Here is a 24,482-nt window from a genome sequence, read left to right on the forward strand (position 1 = left end):
CAGGTAATTCTGAGGTGCCACCTTGATTGAAAAGCACTGTCCTTTTCTAGAGGAAAATTGATGCCCAAATCATCCAAGAACTCACCGTACTCACAGATCAGTGTCTGAACCAACTTGGTCTTTGAGTTTTCCTGTGTTTCATAGAAACCCGTTTGGGTGGGTCATGGGAACGAGCTTCTAAAAAGCCACAGGGGAAGGATTGCATCTCTGAAGCTTAAAAGGGCGGGCCCAGGCTCACTTCCTCCCTCTCCACATATGGACTTCCTGTTGTCGCAGTATGTTCACATTTATTCCTCCTTCACTTCTCCTTTTACACAAATAGCTCCGGACTTCCGTTGTAACAGCTTTGTCGCAGCCACCTAAAGGACAATCATCAAGTCTAAAGGACTGAGGAAAAGTGCCTGCAAAAGGTAAGATTGGTGACATTTTAATCTGGTTTGAGAGCAGAGATGAACCATGTGGGAGAGGGTATCTTCTTAGGGGTCTCCATATACCTCGCTAGTGACTCTAAAATCTCCTGCTTCTGTTTCACAAATATTATGCAGGAAGTAAAAGAATCAGCAAGATCCTAGTAACCCTCTAAAGGCAATCAGGCCAGAATTAAGCACGTTCCCATTTTCCGATATCTCTTTGGGTCAGGACATTCCTATCCTTAAATTGCTTCCAAACTTGAATTTCTGTGTGTGGCCATTTACGATGCCTGGAGCTGCCTGTGTGAGATGACGTTGGGGAGATTTCCTACATGGTTTGGTCTTTAGAAGATTGGTCTTGTGATTTTCAAGTAAGGAGAGAACCAACAGCCAGAGCCATTTAGAAATGCAGCTGGGAGATGTAGGTCTACTTCATTTGAGAAAATTTCAAAAGTAAACTTAGTGACTCCCACTAAATACGAGGACTGCTGCAAATCACAACACCCAGCTCAGCCAGGAACAGACGGCGTGGTCAGTACCTATGTTTCAAGAGGCGAAATTTAGACGCCTCTAAGAGATGATTAGAATGGCTGTTTTCAAATGACAGGAAGTGCGTTGTGATCATCAGAGTTCCCCCAAATACATTTACCCTCGGTGTGCAAAGCATGTTAATAAATATAACATGCACCAATCAATGAAACTTGATATTGCAATATTTCTAATTCATGCCCTATAACTAGTGATTGAGGTGTCATAGACTCAGAAAGTCATAGCCACATTTGGTCCTGGCTTTCTGTGACCACCACCATTGCTAGGTCAGGTCACCAGAAGGACTCTAACTCAGAGCTTTCTCCTTCCAGGACCTGCAAGTATCTCTCCTGGAGGGGACAGGAAAGTTCCCTAGGATCACAACCACCCACCAACAAGGAGGGGTGGAAAGGCCAAAACACCTCGGGCTACTGAGGCTTGAATTTACAAATAAAGACCAGACTTTTCAACAAAGTCATTTAACAATCAACTGTTGAGTATCCTCTGGGTCCAGGCACTGGGCTTTGGAAGATGATGGTGGGGACCGGTGGTGGCAAGCTAGGAGGACAGTAGTCCAGCAAATAGGCCTGCCCATAAGGAACTCCCATAGGAGAAAAGAGATATTAGATATGTACACAGCTGCTTTGGAAGAAAGTTGAACAAAAGCAGAATCTTAGCTGCTGGCTAAACAAAGAAATTTTGCTTTCTCAATCTCTAGCAGAATGTACACTGTTTTGAAATTGCAGTTTAGTTGGAGCAGAGACTGAGCTAAAACATGGTTTCCTGTGATGTTTCCTGTGTGGGCTGGTTAAGAATATTTAGCCTTTAAATGAAAGGATTGGGCACCTTTATACCCACAGGGAACAATTCAAAACATAGGCCTTCACAATTACTACCTAAGGGATTTCCCCTTTGGTACTCGACAGGAGACACAAACTGGAGAGGTCAAACTCTGTTGGTCTTCAGTTTCTTATGTCCTCAGGTTGACCTCTGCCTACTCAGAAGGCTTCAGACTCGGAGCTGAGGCCTTTTCCTCTTCCTTACTCCAATCTTGCAACATACCAGTGGCTAGATATTGTGCTAAGTGCTTGGAGACACAAAGATAACAGATGTGGTTATTAAATCCGAAGTGATTGTGGAGTCCAGCATGGGGGACAGACACAAATACTACACAGAAATATAACAAAATGTGATCTTTTCTCTAATCGAGGGAGTGTGTGCACAAAATGTAGGGGGAGTTTAGGAATGTGCCAAAGACTCCCTGGGAGAAGGGGGGACTGCTTGGCTCCATTTTCAAAGGAGTATGAGTTTGCTGTGGAGACTGGACATAATGGCATTCAAGACAGGGCACAGTATATGCAAACTTAAAACCTGTGAACCCCCAGGTATGTTAGAAATGAGAGTAAGCAAGACTGGAACGTGACAAGCCATGACTGCAGAGCCACAGGAAGTAGAGATCCATTTCTCTTCCTTGGTTCTAGAATCCCAGCACCTGAAAGTGGAAGGCAAGATCCTTAACCAGGCAGGTGGCCTCGCCCTGGATGGGGCTATACCTGAGATATCCACAGGACAGAATTGATGGACTATGACCTGAAATGAGGGTGAAGAGGCAGATATTTTCCTCCTTAGCCTAGATTTTCCAGTGCTAGAGTGAAAGGTGGAGCTTTTTGTGAGGTTACAGCCATTCTTTTTCCCTCAGCTTCTGTTCCAGGAAATGCTGTGTTGATTTAGTTATGGTGGTTTGGTTTGTGTTCCTACATTAGTCAGCCCTGTGGTACAGCACTTCCTGTACCAAGTGAGAATCTGATGTATGCAGATCACCCTGGGCCTAGAGATTGGGCACTTGCCCTCAGGGTACTCCAGGACCCAGCTGCCACCACAGATGCAGAGTGATGGAGTGAAAGTAACACAGAGAAACCAGACAACTGTGCACAGCGGGCCTCCAGGTGGTTGCTGGGGCACGGGAGGAGAGGATGGCATCTGGGGGTTGGGGACTCAGTTTGGGAAGGCTGTCTGTAGGTAGGCTTTGGGAAAGAAGAAGAGAATGCATTTCCAAAGCCAATGGATGGTCACTCAGAGTGGAGACCATGGGTCTGTGTTGGGATCCAGAGGCAAGCCCTTCATCCCCATCTCACCAGCACATGGTAGTAGCCGTAGCTTCTATACATCATATGTACTGGCCAAGAATTGTTGGAAAGAAAAGATGCCACAAGGATACATTTGTATAATTATTTAAACTAGAAGTGTTATATTCCAAGTCTTAGAATGTTGTTACTTAAAGGAAACTTGGAGATTATTCACATTCAAATAAAGTGCCCAACTCATAGTGACAGCCCAGGATACACTGGGGGTGCCAAAAACAAACACGCATACACATTTTTAAGAGATGTTAACACTTTGGTCAATGTTGCTCAAACAGCCGTTCGCCATAATCAGAAGTGTCTGGATGCTGATGGGAACCACTTTGAGCACCTCTTGTAATTGCAGAAGTCACACGTGACTTGTATTCATCTTTTGTTATCGATATATATTAATAGTCTTTTTCCTTTCTTAAAATGTGTGTACATTTTTTTGGCACCCTCTGTATTAGCTATTATTGTAACATTCCAATCTACTTATTTTCCAGATAAGGTGACTTGTCCAAAGTCCTAAAATTACTAAACTTGTTTTTTAGACTATTTCCCGATTCTCTATGATTTTCTGTTTCATCCACACACTATACTCCCTTTTTTTTTATAGACTTCTTATTAAATAGGCATCATTAGACTTTGTTTCTTGTTCACATCAAGAAATTTCCGTCAACTTTTAATTAAAAGGAGTATCACATTCCAGAAAAGAAAAAAAAAGACATTTCCAGGGCATTTTAACTTAAGTGAAATAAAAATACAACTTAATTATAAATCCAGTTGATCTGAAATCAATAAGCTAGCAAATCATATATTTAATATACATTTAATTTGTCAAAATTTTGGTTGACATTTTATATTTCAAGAGAACTAGTTGAGGAATAGGGGTGAGAAATGATTTTGACACCTCACATATTTTAAAATTTGTCCAAGTAAATTTGAACTCATGATTTAATATTCACTCTATATAGGAGCAAACAGAAGCATTTAAGAATTATCCAGAGATTTGTTCTTCTGAAAATAGCTATGGTAGATTCTCAGTATTTATACTATCAGGGACTTAAGTTGTAATGATTTTGAAATCAGAATCCTTTAAATCAATTACTCATATTAAAGTCTTTTTAAAAATTTCTATTTTTACAAAAATTCAGACTTATAGAAAAGTTGTGAAATAGTACCAAGAATTTCTGAACTGCCTTCACCCAGATTTCCCAAATATTAACATTTTACCAGATTTTCTTTATTCTTCCCTGGCTTTCTTATTTGAGGGTAATTGCTGACATGATAGCCTTTCCCACTCTGTGCTTTAGTGTGTATTTTCTACAAACAAAAACATGCTCTTCCATAACCACTTTACAATGATCAAAATCTGAAAATGAACACTGGTACAGTAGTACTGACGATTCATAGATTTTATTCAGAGTCTACCAATTGCCCCATTATTCTTGATACCAAAAGGAAGTCTCTGATCATACATTGCTTTTGACTGTCATGTCTCTTTAGTCTGCTTTTATCTGAAATAGTCCTTCTTTGTATCTTATGACATTGATATTCTTGAAGCCTCCAGGCTAGTTATTTTCCAGAATGTTCTTTTTGGGTTTGTCTGATGTTTCCTCATGACTAGATTCTGGTTATTCAAACTTTTTATAGGCGAACCACAGAAGTGGCTTCCGTTATCCCACAGAGAGCCTTGTCCATACTGGGCTGTGCTTGCATGCATGAGGGATAGGCTTCTCAGACAGGAACACTTCACGGCAAAGTTTTACACGTTTTAAGAGTAAGGACAGAGAAGCTCTAGTCTACTGACTCCGCATTAGTGGTAACTGTTTTAGGTAACTGTTCCTGATTTAGACTGGTCTTGTTATAAAGGTCCCTGTCTCAGCTCATTTGCTAGTAGCATCTGTGATTTTTTTTGTTGAGCTATTCTCTTGCTAAACTTCCAAATGGTAGAAAATGAGCCTCCAAGATCATCTGGATTTGTCTTTCTTCATTTTTTTCTCTCATCTTTGCTTCTTCCTTCTTTCTCTTTTCTACGAATCACCAACTCCTCTCCCCTGAGAGCAGCCTTGAAGGGAAAAAAAATTTCACCAGACCACAGTATCAGGGAGGAATAAGATGTCAGACATATTCCGTTGCCAAAGTGATGGAGAGATGAGAGGCAATGAATGCCTAAAAGTTGTTGGTTTTGTTTTGTTTTTCGTATCACCTCTCCCCCTACAATTGCCTATTATTCCCTGGAAGAGACATACATGCCTAACCCGCCCTCCCTCCTCAGCCACTGCTCACAGGGGTGCAAACCGAAAGATGAAGGGAGTCCTCCTGGAGGCTCATCATTTTGTAGCGAGTGAATTGAGGAGCAGTGAAAGGAGAGTGGGCTCTGGAGGCTGAAACACCTTGGCCCGCCCCTTGTCTCTGCTGATCATTAGTGGGGTGATCTCGTACCAATTATCTAGGCTGTCTGAGCCTTGGACTTCCTGTTTGCAAAGTGGGGCTATTGACACCAAAGTTGCAGAGCTGACCTGAGGATTATAAATAAAATATGTTTATGAAGAACTCGGTATTTTTTTCAGGGTTCAGTGAACTATATCATTGATCTAAATTTATTTTGGCAAGAGAGCCTTAATTTGGGGGCCCTCATAGAGAACACATTTTTTTTCCTGTTTAGAAAAAACTTTCTTTTTTTAAGGTTTTTTTTTTGGGGGGGAAGGGGAACAGGACTTTATTGGGGAACAGTGTGTACTTCCAGGACTTTTTTTGTTGGGGAACAGTAGTGTGTTTTTCCCACGACTCATCAGCTCTACCCAAGTCAAGTTGTTGTCCTTTCAATCTTAGTTGTGGAGGGCGTAGCTCAGCTCAAGGTCCAGTTGCCGTTGCTAGTTGCAGGGGGTGCAGCCCACCATCCTTTGCGGGCGTCGAACTGGCAACCTTGTGGTTGAGAGGACGTGCACCAACCAACTGAGCCATCCGGGAGCTCAGCGACAGCTCAGCTCAAGGTGCCGTGTTCAATCTTAGTTGCAGGGGGCGCAGCCCACCATCCCTTGCAGGACTCGAGGAATCGAACTGGCAACCTTGTGGTTGAGAGCCCACCGGCCCATGTGGGAATCGAACCGGCAGCCTTCGGAGTTAGGAGCACGGAGCTCTAACCACCTAAGCCACTGGGCCAGTGCAACCCTTAATTTTTTTTTAACCGATATTGATGTCACCATTTTAAAGATGCGGAAATTGTGAAAGTTAGAGAGGTTCAGTGAGTAGCCTAAGGTCATGCTGCTGGCAGGTAGCGCTGCCAGAATTAAAAACTAGATCTGTTTGACTCCATTACTAGTGTTTATCAAGCTGTGTGCCATGGAACACTATGTTCTCTGAGCCATTAATAAGGAATCTTCAATATAAGAATGGGTTTGTAGTTATATAAGTAGACTTTTCTTAGTGACCCACAGTGTATATTAGCATATAACAAGTTTCTCAGCAGAGGTCATTCATTAAAAAAAACTGTTTATTGTTTTATTGTGGCTTGTTTTTATTTAATCCCATTTACTTCCAAAATTATTTGATCACAAATTCCTCTCACTCCCTATTGTTTCATTTGTTTTTGTTTGAGGAACACTTATTAGTATCTCATAAATAAAAAAGTCTGTGTAACACCAAAGCTATCTTGCTGTGGCTCCAGATTTGTCTCTAGGATTGGATCAGATAAAGCTGGAGATCAAGAATTGATAGTTTCTTGAAGCTTCTGTCCAACCTTAGCCACTTCTTTTTCCCTCCTCTCCCTTTCTTCTGCCTCCTCCCCCTCCCCAACTCCGGTTCAAGCCGTTGTTTCTCAGTCTAGTTGTGTAGGACACATCTCCCTGGCCCATGCTGGTGTTATGAGCCTTGCGCTCCCCCGGCTGAGGCAGTCGGTCGCCAGTCGTTGGTCGGCCGCTCACAGCAGCTCACAGCAGCTCTCGCCGGCTGCCGGCCACTCACCCTGGCCACCGGCCACTCACGTCAGCCAACAGATGGAATCAAACAGATCTAGTTTTGAACTTAAACTTAATTCAATTCAAGACCAGATTGGATGGCCATGCAAGTATGGGTGAAAGAAAAGAGAGGGATTGAACTAGAAATCCACAAGACGGTTTACCTTCTCAAACTTTTTGCTTGGAGAAAACTAAAGTGTAACCTTAATCCTTGGCCTCCTGTTGGGCTGTGGGAGGTGGCCACCGCTAACTGCAGTTGGGTCACAGAGGTTTCCTAGAAGCTGACGTCAGGGAGTTTCCTCACAGAGCCATGAGTCATGGGGCTAGGAGTTGCAGACTTTGACAGTGGAGGCATGTCAGTTCTTCCAGGCAGTGGAGTTGGAAGGGGTGACAGGGTAGGCACTCAATAACTGTTCAGTCACAATGAATAAAGGGAAGGGGGGAATATATGGAAACTGGGGCCATCATTGTGTGCGGTAAAAGTAGTGACACTATTTACCAAATGGGCAGTTTTTCTCCTTTAATTTAGTGTGAACCTGAGTAACTGAAAATATCAGGGATGGTGAAAGAAGAGGTTCTTCTTTCTGTCTGTGAAGTAATGTCAATGTTTAGCTGCTTAAAGGAATACACTCATTTGAATGTCAATTACATCATTAATACAGCTGAAAATTTTTGAATTCCCATGGTATTTGGTACTATTCTTTGGGACTTGACATATCCATCTTTTATTACTGTGCAAAAGGATACAGTAAGAATTCTCAAGAATTTTGAGATGGAGAGTGGTAAATGTGACATCCTAAGGGTTAAATTAATTTTAAAATTCTGGATAAAATGAATCAGATTATTTCTCCATAGATGCATCTCAGTCTACGAGAGACTTGGTCAATATTGAGAGGCCTGGGAGACACTCAAATATATCATCCACTCTTGAGAAACAAGAGTGGTCCTTTAAGACTAAATAATCATGGGTTCCATTTGTTGAGTATTGGCCATATGTCAATTTCTGTGGTAAGATCATTAAACGTTCACATCCACCCTCTCAGGTGTAAGTATTACCCCATTTTACATAGGAATAAATTGTAACTAGAAATGCTAAGTAGGTTTCCAAACCTCATATAGCTGTTTAGTGGCATTTGTGAGAGTTTAAGACTTTAAGTTTGACCTCAAAGCCTGTGTAGTAAATCATCATTTGTTTTTCATCTCTCAACTACAGTAGTCCCCTCTTATCCTTGATTTCACTTTCCATGGTTTTAGTTACCCATGGTCAGCCATGGTCTGGAAATATTAAATGGAAAATTCCAGAAACAAACAATTAGTAAGTTTTAAACTGCACCGTCCTGCTCTGTCCCACCTGGGACGTCCTGCCCTGTCCCCACTGAATCATTCCTCTGTCCAGTGGCTCCACACTGTATATGCTACCTGCTTGTTAGCCACTTAATACCCATCTTGGTTATCAGATCCACTGTCCCAGTATCATAGTGACCCATCCAGTAGCCTAACACTCTGTCTGTGCCGACGTCATTCATCTCCCTTCAGCTTATCACGTAGGCATTGTATCAGCTCCCATAACCACAAGAAGGGCGAGTGCAGTACAGTAAGACGTTCTGAAAGAGACCACTTTCACATAACTTTTATTATAGTGTATTGTTATGATATTCTATTTTATGATTACTTATTACTGTCAGTCTCTTACTGCACCCAATTTCAAGTTAAACTTTATCACAGATATATGTATATAAAGAAAAAAACATAGTACACGTAGGGTTAGGTACTATCCACAGTTTCAGGCATCCACTTGGGGTCTTGGGACACACTTAAAATCTAACTTTAACTTGGTTAAAGTTATGATGAAGAATTAGGAATAATTCTGAGTGTCAAGACAAGAAAGGGAGGAAAAGAGGACAAAATAAAGGAAGAGGAAAACAGTATGAAACAGATATAAGTATTTAGTCTTTTCAACAGAGATTGCTCTATTGTGGAACAGAAGTGGCTCCTGAGGCTTATCTGCGGCCTGATGAATCGTCTCTCAAGACCATCTGATTTCTGGGTACCCTGACACAGCAAAGAGGGTACGATGGATTGTACAAGCAATCTATGCACCAGTAAAATGCATAGTTCTAATGGGAGAAAAAAAAAAGAAATTGACATTGTGTTCTGTATATTAGCCTCATGTGTAGTTTTAAAATATGAGTCACTCTAGAGCACCCCATTACTTCTGAGAGAAAATTCAAAATTGTGCATCTGGATCTCGGGAATTGATGACCAGATTTTGCATATTGATGTCCTCACCAAGAAAAACATTATGTTTTTTTAAAAATTCAAGCTCTCTTTTCATTTCTCCATTGGATATTTGTTGGTCAGTTTTATCTCTGCTATAAGATTAACGTCTCTGGAGGATAGCTACTGCTTAGTCATGATTGCATCTCCCACAGCATCTGAGAACAAAAAACACCATAAATGTCTCTTCAGTAAAAGAATAAAGGAGGCATAAATATGTTCCCACCACCTTCATGTAGCGAGGTTCACAGACCACTAGTAATATGCTTGTTCATCTCAGGGCATCTAAGGAAATGGCTGATTCAGCCACTGGCCTTCTCCACAGCCTATCCCTGCCCCCAGTGCTGCCATCTTGAGTAAGTGCCCAGTCACTAGTCTTTGAGCACTGGCCCCGTGTGTGTCACTGTGACTCACCCTCCTCCAAGAATGGCTCTATTGCTTACTTCTAGAGCATTTCATTCCATGTTAAGCATCCTTGGTTTGTTGAATTGGAGCAAAACTGAGTGTCCAAGATGAGTCTATTGATACCTCAGTTCAGAGACTAAGAGAGCAGGGAGTTTGGGGAAACTTTCCAGAGAAAAGTCATAGCTCAAACCCAAGGTAAGGCTGGAGATCCTTGAATGCTGAATATGTGTGCCCTCTGATTTTTGGAGCCACCTTGCAGAGTCAGGTAACTTACTTCCTGTTTTTCCTTACACGTTTTAGTGCAAGACTATCCCAGCATGGGCATGAGTAGCTTGAAATTGCTGAAGTATGTCCTGTTTTTCTTCAACTTGCTCTTTTGGGTAAGTGCGTTTCTTCTGAGCATGGCTGAGCTCACCACCTCTCAGCTACACTCTAGTTCTCTCTCCTCTGCTGAAGAGAATTGTGTGAAGTGCAGTTTAGGTGTGCCTGGGTCATGTGCAGTATACCCAGCCTAAGAAGAAGGGAAAATACTTTCCTCCCCTCTTCCCATCTTGCCACAGTGTAAGCTTGCAGAATTGAAAGGTAACCAGGGCGGTTCTTTATGGGGATGCTGTTTCTCTCTCTGGGGGCTTTAGGCGATTACCGCTCACTGCTGACATCTATGGATGAGAATATCCACATTCTGTGTACTGAGTACCTCTTTCTAGCTTTTTTCTTCCCTCCTGGGCCTGTTGGAAGAATAGCTGATTAAAAGGCAAGTCACCTTTTCTGGGGAGGTTTAGCAATTGAATTACAGATATAAGATGGGATAGTATTTGTTTCTACCATGTTTCCCCGAAAATACGACCTAACTGGAAAATAAGCCCTAGCATGATTTTTCAGGATGGCATTCCCCTGAACATAAGCCCTAATGCATCTTTTGGAGAAAAATTCAATACGAGACCTGATCTTATTTTCGGGGAAACACAGTAGGAGAATGTTCTTAAAAGTTGGCTCCTCTAATTTTCTACCCAGCAAGATGAACTCCTCAAACACGGCCTCCCCTCTACACGGTTGTGCTTTCCACGTGTAATGGAAGACCATATGTAAACAGCTGAGGGAACAAGGAGTAGAGAATCGGAAGCATGAAGATACTGTGTTACTCACAGGCGTGAGCTTCCCCTGGTATCTGACATAGGTAGGATGCGGCATGAGTGAGACATCACAGGAAGATGTTAGGGTCACCTGTTTTCTAGGTGCATGGGGAAAACTGGGTAAAGAGGTTATTCATCAGTCTTGATAGAGCCAATGGAAAAAGGTGATTCTAATCTCAATTACATGAGAATGTAAGGAGATACTCGAGAACCATGTTTGACTGTAGAATATTGTGCGATTCTTCTTTTCAGTTCTGTGGCTGCTGCATTTTGGGCTTTGGGATATATCTCCTGATCCACAACAATGTTGGGGTGCTCTTCCATAGCCTCCCCTCCCTCACGCTGGGCAATGTGCTTGTCATCGTGGGCTCCATTATCATGGTGGTTGCTTTTCTGGGCTGCATGGGCTCCATCAAGGAGAACAAGTGCCTGCTTATGTCGGTGAGTCTCTCACAGTTGATGTGGTACCGTAAGTGGGGGGACATGATGCCTTAAACCCCAGGCAAGATGTTTCTTGGCAGCTCACCTATGGGTAAGGGGAAATCATAGAAACTTAAAACTGGCATCTCAGCTCAACCAAGTCTATCTAGACCAATAGTATTTTGTTTCTCACTGAGGTCCCAGAGATAGGTGGGAGAGGGCATTGCTATCCTTTTTGGAATCCATTTTACACCATTAACAACAACCTTTGTCATTGCAACTTCCATTCATAGCATTTCGTTTCTTTTTCAAGTCTGGTTGAAATCAAGTGTCATCCATCTACGTAAATCCTCCTCCCATTAGTATATATTTTCAGGATCTGACTCAGAGTCACCAACTAATGGAACAACTAGTTCTCTAGTTCTCTAGGTTCTCCTGAATACTGCAATCCTCCTGATATGGCAGAGGATGCTTCCCTATTTCATATCTGCATGAGATATGCCATAGTGTGAGTGACCCAGTACAGGCAGGGGCCCAGGCTACAGCCATTGAGGTCTAATATGAGATGTGAGAGCTTTTCAGTTGTTCCCTGTCAGGTAACTGTTCCGAGGAGCACCTTTAGGCTTCAATTTTGCCTGTAATCTCTATGAAAAAAGAGCTACTTATTTCTCCAGTGTACACAAGACAGAGCTTGGTATAACAGTGCCACTCCACCCGTAAGTGTGGGTGCTCTATCACCTTGGTTCTTAAGTCATTGGGTTAATCTTCTTTCCCTTATGGGTCAACTCTTAAACTGGAGCCAAGAGATAGAATAAGAAAGTCCCTGTTCTCAGAGAGTTCCCAGACTAATGGCAAAAGATGGAAGATAATAGACATGGGGAAAAGGTTTTAAGTAGTCAAAATTCATGTCGGGGTAAAAACGTGAAGGAACGGAAATAAGTGAAAATGTGTTTTCTGTTGTGTCTGTTAACAATAAAGGGAGTAAGCAACTAGAGATGGAGATAAATATGAATTAGAACCATGATTAGAGCGTCTCTTTTCCCCATCTGTACAGGGCTCCTCTCAACTCCCACCATCACCTGTCCCCACCCCAAAATAGCCCTGTTCTTGCAGAAAGGACCAGGCCCCAAACTCTGAGGATTCATGGTTTAGTTTCCTGGTCTTTTGCTCCACTGTTTTGATAGGCTGATGCCAAAATTGTTTCATTGATTCAACAAATGGTATCAAATATGCGTTATGCACGTAGAGCTCGATAGGCACTTGGGAAGGAAAGAACGCAGTTAGAAGACAGCTGATCCGCCCGCTACCGTCTTGGAGTCTAGTTGTAGGGAAAGAATACCTATTCCTCTCCCAGAACAAAAGAAAGCTGGTGACGGCCCAAGCAGGCAGGAATAAGAACCTACCACACCCGTGCAAACACATGACTGGATGCTCCCAGGATGCAGTGGGAATAGGGGGAGAACGGGGCTCAGTGGGGTGAGCATGTTTCTGCTTTGCCCCAGTTCTTTGTCCTGTTGCTGATTATTCTCCTTGCTGAGGTGACCTTGGCCATCCTGCTCTTCGCGTATGAACATAAGGTAAGTTATAAAGAACGCAGCTCACTGTTGCATGGCTGGCGATGGGGAGTGGGCAGTGGAGAAGAAGTTGACACAAAGTAAACCCTATAATCAGAGGGAGAAGCAAAGTGGAAGGTTGAAGGAAAGAGAGATTTATTATCATTTGGGAGAGAAAAATATTTCATGAAGGATATTGCATTTGAGTGGGTTTTGAAAGATGAGTACAAGAACAGTCAAAACAAGTTTCTCTTTCTCCTACTTGCTTGTCTCCATGTGTTTAGCGATACAGAATAGGTTTCAGTGCCTAAGAAAGCCCGTTCTTTGATTGTCCCCTTTTCTCCTTTGTAAAATCAGAGTTCTGGAAGCAGAAGAGACCATTTTGTGCTTCTTCCTTCAATGCCATCTCACCCTTAGCACTTCTTATAAAATAAAAAAGATGTCCAGAACCCCTCCCTTCCCTTCTGTAGCTCTGAGATCATTTGGAAGGGAAGAGCAAACGGAACCACTACCCTGCACTAGAAAGTCACCTTGAACTCACCTCCTTTTTACAATGTCTCCTTTGCTGGAACGTGCCCTTCCCAGCTGAGGAAGTCTGTGGCTGATGGCCTGACGGACAGTATCCAGCGATATCACTCGGACAATAGCACCAGGGCGGCGTGGGACTCCATCCAGAGATTTGTGAGTACAGATGGAATCTTCCTCAGCTCAACCCTGACCTAATTTTCCAACCTCAGTTTCAGGGGCTAGAGGGGACTTCCTTTCTCGAAAGTCAGAATCTAAGGTCCACAGCCTATGGGTTCCAGAATATGCTTGGCTTCACAAACAGGAGGGATAGGAGTCAGTCTGATTGGTACAAAGTTGTCTATATTCTTTTTCATCTTTCACCAACTCCAATAGGCTTATTGTTCAAGCCCCACTAAGATGCAAGGAAGACCCACATGTGTCACACAAGATTAGTTTGTGTAGTTTCCAAACTTTTCCTAGAAACAGAAACTATATCAGACAAAGAAATCTCTTTTGAATTCCTGAGTCACCCAAATCTTGCTTGTCACCTAGCTCACCAGCATCCCAGTTCTTAGACGCCCTCCACACCCACAAACATAGATTAACTCTGCATTCCTGCCTTGGTGTGTTGGGAGATAAAGAAGGGTCAGGGATGCAGCCTGGCACTGGCAGGGTCTGCGTCTCAGACAATGTCACTTTGATCACGTGGCGCTTCCTGTGGCCCTGCCACGTCTGCTTAGTGTGGAGTAGAGGAAACACCACAGGAATTAGCGCCCAGAGACCAGGATTGGGTGGCCTTGGGAAAGTCACTTCACTACTCTGAATCCGCAATTCTTGATTTTTTAATTCAGTTTAAAACCCTATGGATTATAGAGGTTTCAGACAAATACAAAAGGAAAGAGAATGATAGCAAAATGAATCTCTGAGTACCTATCACCCAGATTCAACAGTTAACATTTTGCCAATGTCATTTCAACTAATCCCCTATGCTTTTTTGCTAGGCTATATTAAAGCAAATACTAAATATTATATCATTTCACCCGTTAAATATAAAGATAATAACTTTTTTAAAAAAAGTATTTATTTTTTAGAGCAGTTTTAGGTTTACAGCAGAATGGAGAGAGAGGTACAGAGATTTCCCACATACGAGTACCCTCTGGTCCCACACATACGCAGTCTTGCCTATGGTCAATATTACTCACCAGAATGATACTTTTTTTTTAACCAAGGATGAACCTATCACCCAAAGTCCATAGTTCACAGTAGGGTTCTCTCTTGGGGTTGTACACTCTATGTGTTTGGACAAATGTGTAATGAAACACAACCGTCATTATAATATCACCCAGAATAGTTTCACTACCCTAAAATCCTCTATGTTCTGCCTGTTCATCTCTCCTCCGACTCCCATATGGGGAAACTGTTGATCTTTCTTTGGCTCCATAGTTTTGCCTTTTCCAGAATGTCATAGAGTTGGAATCATACAGTAGGTTACATTTTCAAATTGGCTTCTTTCACTTACTAATATGTATTTAAGTTTCTTCCATGTCTTTTCATGGCTGAGTAGCTCAGTTCTTTTTAGCACTGAATAATATTCCATTACCTGGATATAATACAGTTTATCCATTCCCCTACTTAATGACATCTTGGTTGCTTCCAAGTTTTGGAAATTATGAATAAGGCTGCCATAAACATCCATGAGCAGTTCTTTGTGTGTGTGGGCATAAGTTTCCAACTTCTGTGGATAAATACCAAGGCGTATGGTTGTTGGATCCTATGGTAAGAGTAGGTTTGGTTTCGTAAGAAACTTCCAAACTGTCTTGCAAAGTGTCTGTACCATTTTGCATTCCCTCCAGCAATGAATGAGAGTTCCCATTGTTCCCCATCTTCACCAGCATTTAGTATCAGGGTTCCAGGTTTTGTCCGTTCTAATAGGTGTGCCATGATATCTCATTGTTTTTTTAATTTGCAATTCCCTGATGATATATGATGAAAATCTTTTTATATGCTTACTTGCCATCTATCTGTCTTTTTTGGTGTCCGTTAAGGTCTTTGTCTCATTTTATAATCAATTTGTTTGTTTTCCAGTGGAGTTTTCAGAGGGCTTTATATATTTCGGGCAACAGTCCTCTTTCAAATATGTCTTATGGTAATATTTTCTCCCAGGCCGTGGCTTCTTTTCTAATTCTCTTGATATTGTCTTTTGCAGAGGAGAAGTTTTTAATTTTAATGAAATCCAGATTATCTTTTTTTTTTCCATGGATTATGCCTATGGTGTTGTTTCTAAAAAGGTATCTCCATAACCAGGCCATCTAGATTTTTTCTTATATTATCTTCTAGAAGTTTTATAGGTTTGTGTTTTACATGTAGGTCTATGATCCATTTTAAGTTCATTTTTGTGAAGAGTGTAAAGTTTCTGTCTAGATTCATTTTTTTGCATGTGGATGTCTACTTGTTCCAGCACCACTGGTTGAAGAGACTATCTTCAACCAATTTATTACCTTTGCTCCGTTGTCAAAAATCAGTTGACTCTATGTATGCGAGCCTATTTCTGAGCTTTATATTCTATTCCATTGATCTACTTGTCTATTCTTTTGCCAGTACCATACTGTCTTGATTACTGTAGTTTTATAGTGAGTCTTAAAGTTGGGTAGCATCAGTTCTCCAGCTTTGTTCTTGTCCTTCAATATTGTGTTTGTTGTTCTGGATCCTTTGCTTCTCTATATAAATTTTAGAATCAGTTGGTTGATATCCACACAATAACTTGCTGGAATTTTGATTAGGACTGCATTGAATCTATAGATCCAGTTGTGAAGAACTGACATCCCAACAACATTGGGTCTTCCTATCCATGAACATGGAACATCTCTCCATTTACTTAGTTCTTTTTTTATTTTGTTTATCAGAGCTTTGTAGTTTTCCTCATATAGATCTATGTATACTTTGTTAGATTTATACCCAAGTATTTTATTTTCGGGGGGAGGGGAGGGTGCTAATATAAATAATACTGTGTTTTAAATTTCATATTCATTGTTGGCATATAGGAAAGCAATTGACTTTTACATATTAACCTTATATCCTACAACCTGACTATAATCACTAGTTAGTACTAGATGTTTTATGTTGATTATTTTACATTTGCTTCATAGATGATCATATCATCTGCAAACAAAAACAGTTTTATGTCTTTCTTCTTGAATTTTATATCTTTTATTTCTTTTTCTTGCCTTACTGCATTAACAAGAACTTCCAATACGATGTTAAAAAGGAGTGCCTTATACCTGATTTTAGTGAGAAAGCTTCAAGCTCTCACCATTAAGTATGATGCTAACTGCAGGGCTTTTTGTAGATTATTTTTGTATCAAGTTAAGCAGGTTCCCTAGTATTCCAACCTTTTGAGGATTTAAAAAATTATAAATGGGGTTTGGATTCGGCAAATTCTTTTTCTGCATCTATTGATATGATTGTGTAATTTTTCTTTTTTAGTCTTTTGTTGCAACAACTTGCATTAATTGATTTTCCGATGTTGAACATGTCTTGGTTCAATTTTATTGTGATGAGAACATTTAACATTAGATCTATCTTCTTAACAATTCTTAACAACGCATTATTGTTGACTATAGGTACCATTTTGTACAGTAGATCTCTAGTGTTTATTCATTTTTAAATGTTGAACCAGTCTTACATACCTGGTATAAATCCCATTTAGTCATGGTGTATAATTCTCTTCATGCTTTTTTATTCAATTTGCTAATATTTTGTTGAGTATTTTTGTACCTATGTTCATGAAAGACACTGATATCTAGTTTAGTTTTGTTTTTTTCTTATGTCTTTGTCTGATTTTGGTATTAGGGTAATGCTAGCCTCAAAGAATGAGTTAGGAAGTAGTCCCTCTGCTTCTATACTCTGAAAGAGTTATAGAGAATTGGTGTAATTTCTTCCTTAAATGTTTGGTGGAATTTACCAATGAACCCATATGGGCCTAGTTCTTTCTGTTTTGGAAGGTTATATATTATGATTCTATTTCTTTAGTGGATATAGGCCTATTCAAATCATCTATTTCTTTTTGTATGAGGTTTGGTAGATTGTATTTTTCAAGGAATTGGTCTGTTTCATGTAGGTTATCAAATTTGTAGGCATAGAGTTGTTCATAGTATTTCTTCATTATTATTTTAATTTCAATGGGATCTGTACCCCTCTTTTATTCTGATATTAGTGATTTGTGTCTTCTCTTTTTTTTCTTACTCAGCCTGGCTAGAACCTTATTGATTTTATCAATCATTCCAAAGAACCACCTTTCGGTTTTGTTGATTTTCCCTATTGATTTCTTGTTTCCAATTTCATAGATTTCTGCTCTAATTCCTATTTATTTTCTTCTTACTTTGAATTTAATTTGTTCTTCTTTTTTTAGTTTCCTAAGGTGGACACTTAGATTACTGATTGTAGATCTTTCTTCTTTTCTAATATTCGCATTCAATGAGATACATTTTTCTCTAAGCACTGCTTTTGCTTATTAAATTCCACAGATTTTTATGCATTGTATTTTCATTTCCATATACTTAAAAAATATTTTAAAATTTTTCCTGACATTTGTTCTTCTTTGACCATGTGTTATTTAGAAGTGTGTTGTTTAGACTTCATGTAAAATAACTTGTTTGTAATACACCTAAAATTTTATAATAATTCCTCAATATCACTAATAAATGATCTACAATCAAATATTTCTAACTACCTAAAAAATTAGTTTTAATTGGTTTCTTCAGGTCAAGGTCCAAACAAGGTCCACATGTTACATTTGGATGATATGTCTCTCTAAATCTCTTTTAATTTATAAAGTATTCCTCTTTGTTCATGCTATTGATTTGTGGGAATGAATGAGGTTGTTTGTTCTGTAGAATCCCCACTTTCTGGATCTGGCTAGTTTCTTCCTCAAGATATTTCAGTGTCAGAGAATCTTTATCTCCCTTATTTGTGAATCTGGAAGCCTGAGGGAGGTTTTCTTTCTAGTGAGACTAGCATAGCTGATATATCCTATTACATCATGTAAGCAAGCACATGATGTCTGATTGTCCTACTTTCTGTGATCTTAAGACTGGATGGTGGGTCTGCCTATGGTCAGACTAATCCCTTCATGATAAAGTCCTCTGTGTATCTAATCTTCAACCTGTAAAGTGTGAATAAACTAAACATACCCTCTGTACTTCAAGGAGTCTATATGAATGAAATGAAATAATGGATTTGAAAACACTTTGTTCAAAGGAGCTATAGTAGTCAGGCCAATTCTGGATTTTTGCTATAGAATGAAGTGTGAAGGGCCCATCTTTTCTCCGAGGCCCAGAGTTTTCTTTCTGCTGACTTCTAACAATTATATTTTTGGGGTGTTTGGCTTTCAGCTGCAATGCTGTGGTATAAATGGCACAAGAGATTGGACCACTGTCATACCAGCATCTTGCCCTTCAGATCCACAAGTTAAGGTAATTTTTTGGACAATTTTTTGTTTGTTGGCCTCTTTGATGAAACTTTTAATTATCTTAGAAAATCCAGTCACACAGGACCTAGTCCTCCCAAGCAGAAACAGGGAACCTTGAACAAAATAGACACCAGGGAGACAACCCAAGTAACCAGACAAATCAGGAAAAACAAAAAAGGCACAAGCTAATTTCAACTAGAGATGTAATTAAGAATCTTGCTGCCCTAAACGGTTATAATAGAAGGGGAAGGCATGTGATAGAGACAGAGGATTATGTCTAGATTTTTCTTGAGCAAGAAGTGGGTCTCCTTATGGCTGAAAGTGAAATTTGTAAGGTTGAGGTTAGAAAAGCTTCTTCCTCTACCCGTTTCTCTGCTCTCCTTCTTTGGAGATGGCAGTCTCCAGTCAGTGAAATGAGTCATAAGTAAAGAGCTGGGAGAGAGAAAGTTGGAACTACTGAAGCAACCTGCCTACTTAATTTGGATCTCTAGAGTAGACCCAGAGAAGAAGCCAAAATCATCTTTCAACTCGACCAAGTCCCTACGGTTCTATTATCCCATGTTACCCACCCTTAGGGTTGTTTAGAAACCTCTGGAATTTTTTAGGTCTGTGAAGAAAGGCTGGGACTCCTACCAGCAAGCAACTGCCCTGGAGCTTGGTAGGGCCATGACAGACTTACTGGCTTTTGAAGCAGAAGCTGAAATGCAACCAATCCTAGCATTGCATAGGCTGTATTCCCATTTGTTAATACCAAGTCAGCAGTACATTTTCAAAGAACATAAGGACACCTGTTGCTGACATACCTTTTGGGAGCTAGATGAACTCAGTGTGTGAGGATCTAAGACTTCTTTAGGTGTTACTGTAATGATAAGAACACCAGAAAAGTCTAGTTTAATATTCTCACCTTTATGCCTGTTTCTTTATTCATGTAAAGAAAATAAAAATGTAACACCTGGCCTAAGTCTCTTGGCATAAGGCAGAATACAAACCATCTTCCCAAATAAACCTCTTGGTAAAGTTGAATAATGCAGCGATATAATTTGTACTTGTAATTTTTTCTAGGGATGCTATGAAAAAGCCACAGTGTGGTTTGAGTCCAATTTCCTGTATATTGGCATCATCACTATCTGTGTATGTGTGATCCAGGTAAGAGCTGAACCACAGGACTATGTTGAGGATTAAATGAGTTAGGTCATCTAAAGTTTCAGAACAGTACCAGGTATGTAGTATGTGCTCAATAAATATGAGCTCCCCAGTCAAGTAGCAAACCATGTTATTACCAATTTAAAGCATAGAGAAAATATGCTGTAAGATCTATCTGGTCAACTTATTCCTAAGACAAAAGCTTGTGGTGAACAAAACAGTCTACTTTAAAAATTGGCCTTGTAGATTAAGCAAGAGTTGGTGATGAAAATTATACTCAATGTCCTTGTGGTGTGTCTCTGCTCAGTTTAAGTCAGGAATTAATTGGGGGTAGTTTTGTATTCTTTATTGTGTGATATTTCTACTATTTTTATAGCCAAGTCTTTTGGGTATATCACAGATTAGTTAAGACTTAATCAAAGAGCTCAGAGGGAAACAATGTTTCTCTGCTTGGAAACCAAGAAGGCCTAGGGCATGAATAGAGTTGACTCCTTGCATGAAGCGCTGACTTGTTCAGAACGTGATTATACCAGCAGCAGAGCTTCTTAAGCCTTCTTAAGGACTTCTTAAGGAGACAAAAGATGTCCCAACACTTTATACTCCACTCTCTTGCCATCTTGACCCCCCACTTACCTACCCACTGCCATTCTGAAACTAAAGGAGAGGACACCTGAGAAGGAATTGGAATTGATGACAGGAAGGGTAGTCTCAGTATAATAGATACTTTCTTTTACTTTGGGGCTGATCCCAGGGGTTGTGGGAGAGATGGCTCTTCCTACAAAGACCTCATATTTTCTCCACTCTTTCCTCAGGTGTTGGGGATGTCCTTTGCACTGACTCTGAATTGCCAGATTGACAAAACCAGCCAATCCCTAGGGCTGTGACCTGCTACTGCCTTTGCCGGAAAGACTTGTTTCATCACTGGAAATCCAAAACCACTTATAGCATGAAGCCCAAAATCATCATCTCCTAGACTGACATCTTTGTTCAATTCTCGTCTCTTCCTTGTTTTGGTCCCTGTCTTATACAACCAGAGAAGAGGGTGTTGGCCAGGCCCTTCCCACCTCAGAAATCAAGACAATCATTCACAGTGGCAGCTGTGTCACTCAAAATGGTGACACTAATACCTGAGCATTTTCCAGACACGAGAGGCCAAGAGACCCTGTGGCATTAATGGCTCAAGATCAAAGGATGGGCCCAGGACTTGAATTTTCAAGACTCTCGTCTCTAAATCATGCCCAGGTAATTCTCCAAAGTCAGCAATAGACAATGGGAAGGACGCTCTGGAGCTAGACTTACTAGATCATTGTCACCACCCTGAGTTTCCTTTAGATAGGCTGCCTTGGCTACAGAAATGACAGCTACTCTTTCTCCAAAGAGTGAGGTTTCATTTCAACTACTTTATTAAAGGCCATTATTGAGTCATTATAAGTCTTTCCAGAAGAAATGATCCATTTATTCATATCCTGACTTTACCAATCTCTTAGCCTGTGATTTACATAACTATGGAGTAACTCAGCAGGACTCGTGTCTCTGAAGGTGATAATCACATTCAGAAGAGGTCTGGTGTTCTTTCTCTATCACATAAAGGTTTGTTAATGTACTATTTTAACTCTTTAGTAAATAAAATAGCACGTGATCTCAATCACGACATTCCCATTCTTATATCTCAAATATACTTTACATAACTCAGACTGATTGCCTTGCCCGCAAGTCAGGGATATTTGTTATCTATTGCTGCATAACAAATTACCCCAAAGCTTAGTGGCTGAGAACAACAAATCTGTATTATCTCACAGTTTTTGTTGGTCGTGAGTCTGGGAACAGCTTAGCTGGGTGATTCTGGTTCATGATGTCTCACATAACTACAATCGAGACATCAGCTAGGGCTGCAACCATCTCGAGGCTCAACTGGAAGAGGATCCACTTTCAAGCTTTTTCCTATGGCTCTTGGTAGGCATCAGTTCTTGCTACATGTACCTTTGCACAAAGCTGCCTTATGACATGGCAGCTGGCTTTCACCATAGCAAGACATTCAAGATAGAGCATGAAATACAGCACCCCAAACAAGCCATAGTCCTTTGATAGTATCATTCAGAAATGCCATCACATCATTTCTGCCATATTCTGTCCCTTAGAAGTAAGTTGAAAGTTAAACCCACACTCAAGGGGAAGAGATTAAACAATGGTATGGATACCATGGGGTGGAGATCATTGGGGGCTATCTTAGAGGTGGCCAACAATGCCATGTTTGTTGGGTCAGGAAAAGCTCAATCAAATTGTCAATAAGCTAAATTAAATTGTTTGTATGATAACCACATTTTGTAAATCAAAAGATCAGAGCACACCTAATACAGAGCCAAAGGCAGAGAAGTCAGAGAAAGGTATGAAAGAATTGGTTTCTATTCTCAAAGTGTTGTGTAGCATCTCCTACTTCCCTTTAAGGAAAATTGGTCACTTTAGTAGTAGCGTATAGGAAAACCTACACCTTTTGCACTTTCCTGAGGCAAAGAAGTTGCAGAGGAGACATTCTCGTGAGTATCACAAGTATCAGAAGTATCTCACATGCAACATGTACAAAATGAAACTTATCGTACCTTTCAAGTTTGTTCTTCTTTGTTCCCTGTATTAGTGAGTGATAACACCACCGACCCAGTTGTCCCAGCCAGAAACCTGGGCTTGTCCTTAACTCTAACCTCTCTTTCACTCCCAACATCCAGTCAGTCATGAAATTTTAAGGATTCACTTACAAAATACCAAATCCATCCATTATCCTTATTTTATTTCTTGCCCGTATTCCTTCAATAGCCCATCTCTTGTCGCCTAGTAGCCACTATTGGCCCCATCTAAACTATTCTCCTTCCAGCAGTCAAAATAATATTTGTAAGACTTAAATATAATCAAGATACTTCCCTGCTTGAAACCCTTCAATAACTATGTTTCTCTTAGGGTAAAATCCAAGTTCCTTATTAAGTCTACCATGTCCTACATGATATGTCCCACTCTTAGTTCTCCAGCCTCACCTCTTGCCATTCTCACTCTTAGTCTATGTTTTAGTTACATTAAAGTTTATTTAGTTGCTCTTGGCTTTATCAATGCAAATCAATTTTTCCCACTCATCCACTGTTCCTCTTTTCTCTGGACAATTCCTACCCTCTCCTTTCTCTAAGGAAGGTTTCCCTAACAATTACAAAGTTTACTAACTATTGAGGTCTTCCCAAGTATGAGGCAGCATGCTGAGAGCTTTACATATCTTCCCATTTAAATATTGATAAAATGTCTCATGTGTACCTCCATGACACTCATAGAAACTTCATAGATCTTACCACATTTTATTTTAATCACTTATTTATTTGCCTTTATTAATCACTAGCCTGATCAAGTTAGAAAAAGAGAGAAAAAAGGTACAGATTAATTATAAATAAAAATTGGGCCATAACCATAGATACAGGTAAGATTTTTAAAGCCCAGTATAGAATATAATAATAATTTTAAAAATTAGGCCAATTTTTTTAAAAATGTAGGTGCTACAGACAATTTTCTAAAATAATAGAAACCATACAAATTGACTCAAAAAGAAAGAGATTTCTGATTCTGATAAGATAGTAGACAACATTACTAGACTAAACTTCCCACAATAAATATCTAAAATGCTGTATAAAATCTTTGAAACATTTTATTAAGACCATTATTGTGCCAGAAAGAAAATCAGGGATACTCAAGCCAGAGACCTACTGATGGTGTGAACCAGAGACGTAAGAGAAATTTGAGGGCACTTGCCAAACTTGGTCAACTTGGGTACCAGTTTTCATGGCCTCATGGCACATGGACTAGAAGAGGCAAATTTCAGCGACTGCTTAAGGTGGGGAGTCTAAGTGGAAGTCTTTTCTCTTTTAAGTCAAAGGCCTCCAAAGGGCTCTACCTTAGTATAAGAGTGAACTAGAAATACCACTCCTTTTCACCAAAGATTGCATGAAAATCTCTCTAAAACTTGACAGTGTAGCAGAGGAAGGCAACATCCTTAAGGAGTTGAATCCATAATCTGGTTATCACGTTGACTTAACGTGTACATTTATAGAGTCTGAGTCGTCCTCAAACTCTCAAACTGAAAATTTAGTTTAAAGTAGTCCCAAACAAGAAGTCATCTCAGGCTCTGGCAGAAACAAAATGCACACACATTCTGAAGGAACAAGCATAATACCACGTCTCCATGAATCTCAGAAAGCAAATTTTCAATGGAATTGAGCTACTTACAGTCAAAATTCACCAAACACATGAGAAAACAAGGCACTATGAGCAGCGTATGAGGGTTACCATTTCTCCACATCCTCTCCAACACTTGTTATTCCTTGTCTTATTGATAACAGCCATCCTATTATCAGGTGTAAGGTGGTATCTCATTGTGATTTTGACTTGCATTCCCCTTATAGCTAGTGAAGTTGAGCATCTTTTCATAAGTCTGTTGGCCATCTGTGTGTCTTCTTGGGGAAAGTGTCTGTTCAAGTCCTCTGCCCATTTTTATTAATAACTGGATTTTTTTTGTTGTTGTTGAGTTGT

The 24,482-nt window shown here is 40.2% G+C and overlaps 1 protein-coding gene across 1 annotated transcript; it reads left to right on the forward strand.

Moving 5' to 3' along the window:
- Positions 1-285: 285 nt before the first annotated feature.
- On the forward strand, positions 286-21,570 carry CD53 (CD53 molecule). The gene is made up of 8 exons (XM_019730460.2): positions 286-410; positions 10,003-10,082; positions 11,088-11,276; positions 12,758-12,832; positions 13,394-13,489; positions 18,706-18,786; positions 19,845-19,928; positions 20,738-21,570. Exons 2-8 carry the CDS (start codon positions 10,020-10,022, stop codon positions 20,807-20,809), a joined length of 660 nt encoding a protein of 219 aa, XP_019586019.1. The 5' UTR covers positions 286-410; positions 10,003-10,019; the 3' UTR covers positions 20,810-21,570.
- The last annotated feature ends 2,912 nt before the right edge of the window (positions 21,571-24,482 follow it).

The sequence above is a fragment of the Rhinolophus sinicus genome, linkage group LG14, assembly GCF_036562045.2.
Source record: "Rhinolophus sinicus isolate RSC01 linkage group LG14, ASM3656204v1, whole genome shotgun sequence".
NCBI classification, from domain to species: Eukaryota; Metazoa; Chordata; class Mammalia; order Chiroptera; family Rhinolophidae; genus Rhinolophus; species Rhinolophus sinicus.

Bases quoted from the DNA above. Each gene is read 5' to 3' on its own strand.
- CD53 (XM_019730460.2), top strand. From the start codon at position 10,020: ATGGGCATGAGTAGCTTGAAATTGCTGAAGTATGTCCTGTTTTTCTTC. The intron at 12,833-13,393 runs GTAAGTTATAAA...TGCCCTTCCCAG, and splicing joins TCTTCGCGTATGAACATAAG to CTGAGGAAGTCTGTGGCTGA. The intron at 19,929-20,737 runs GTAAGAGCTGAA...CTCTTTCCTCAG, and splicing joins TCTGTGTATGTGTGATCCAG to GTGTTGGGGATGTCCTTTGC.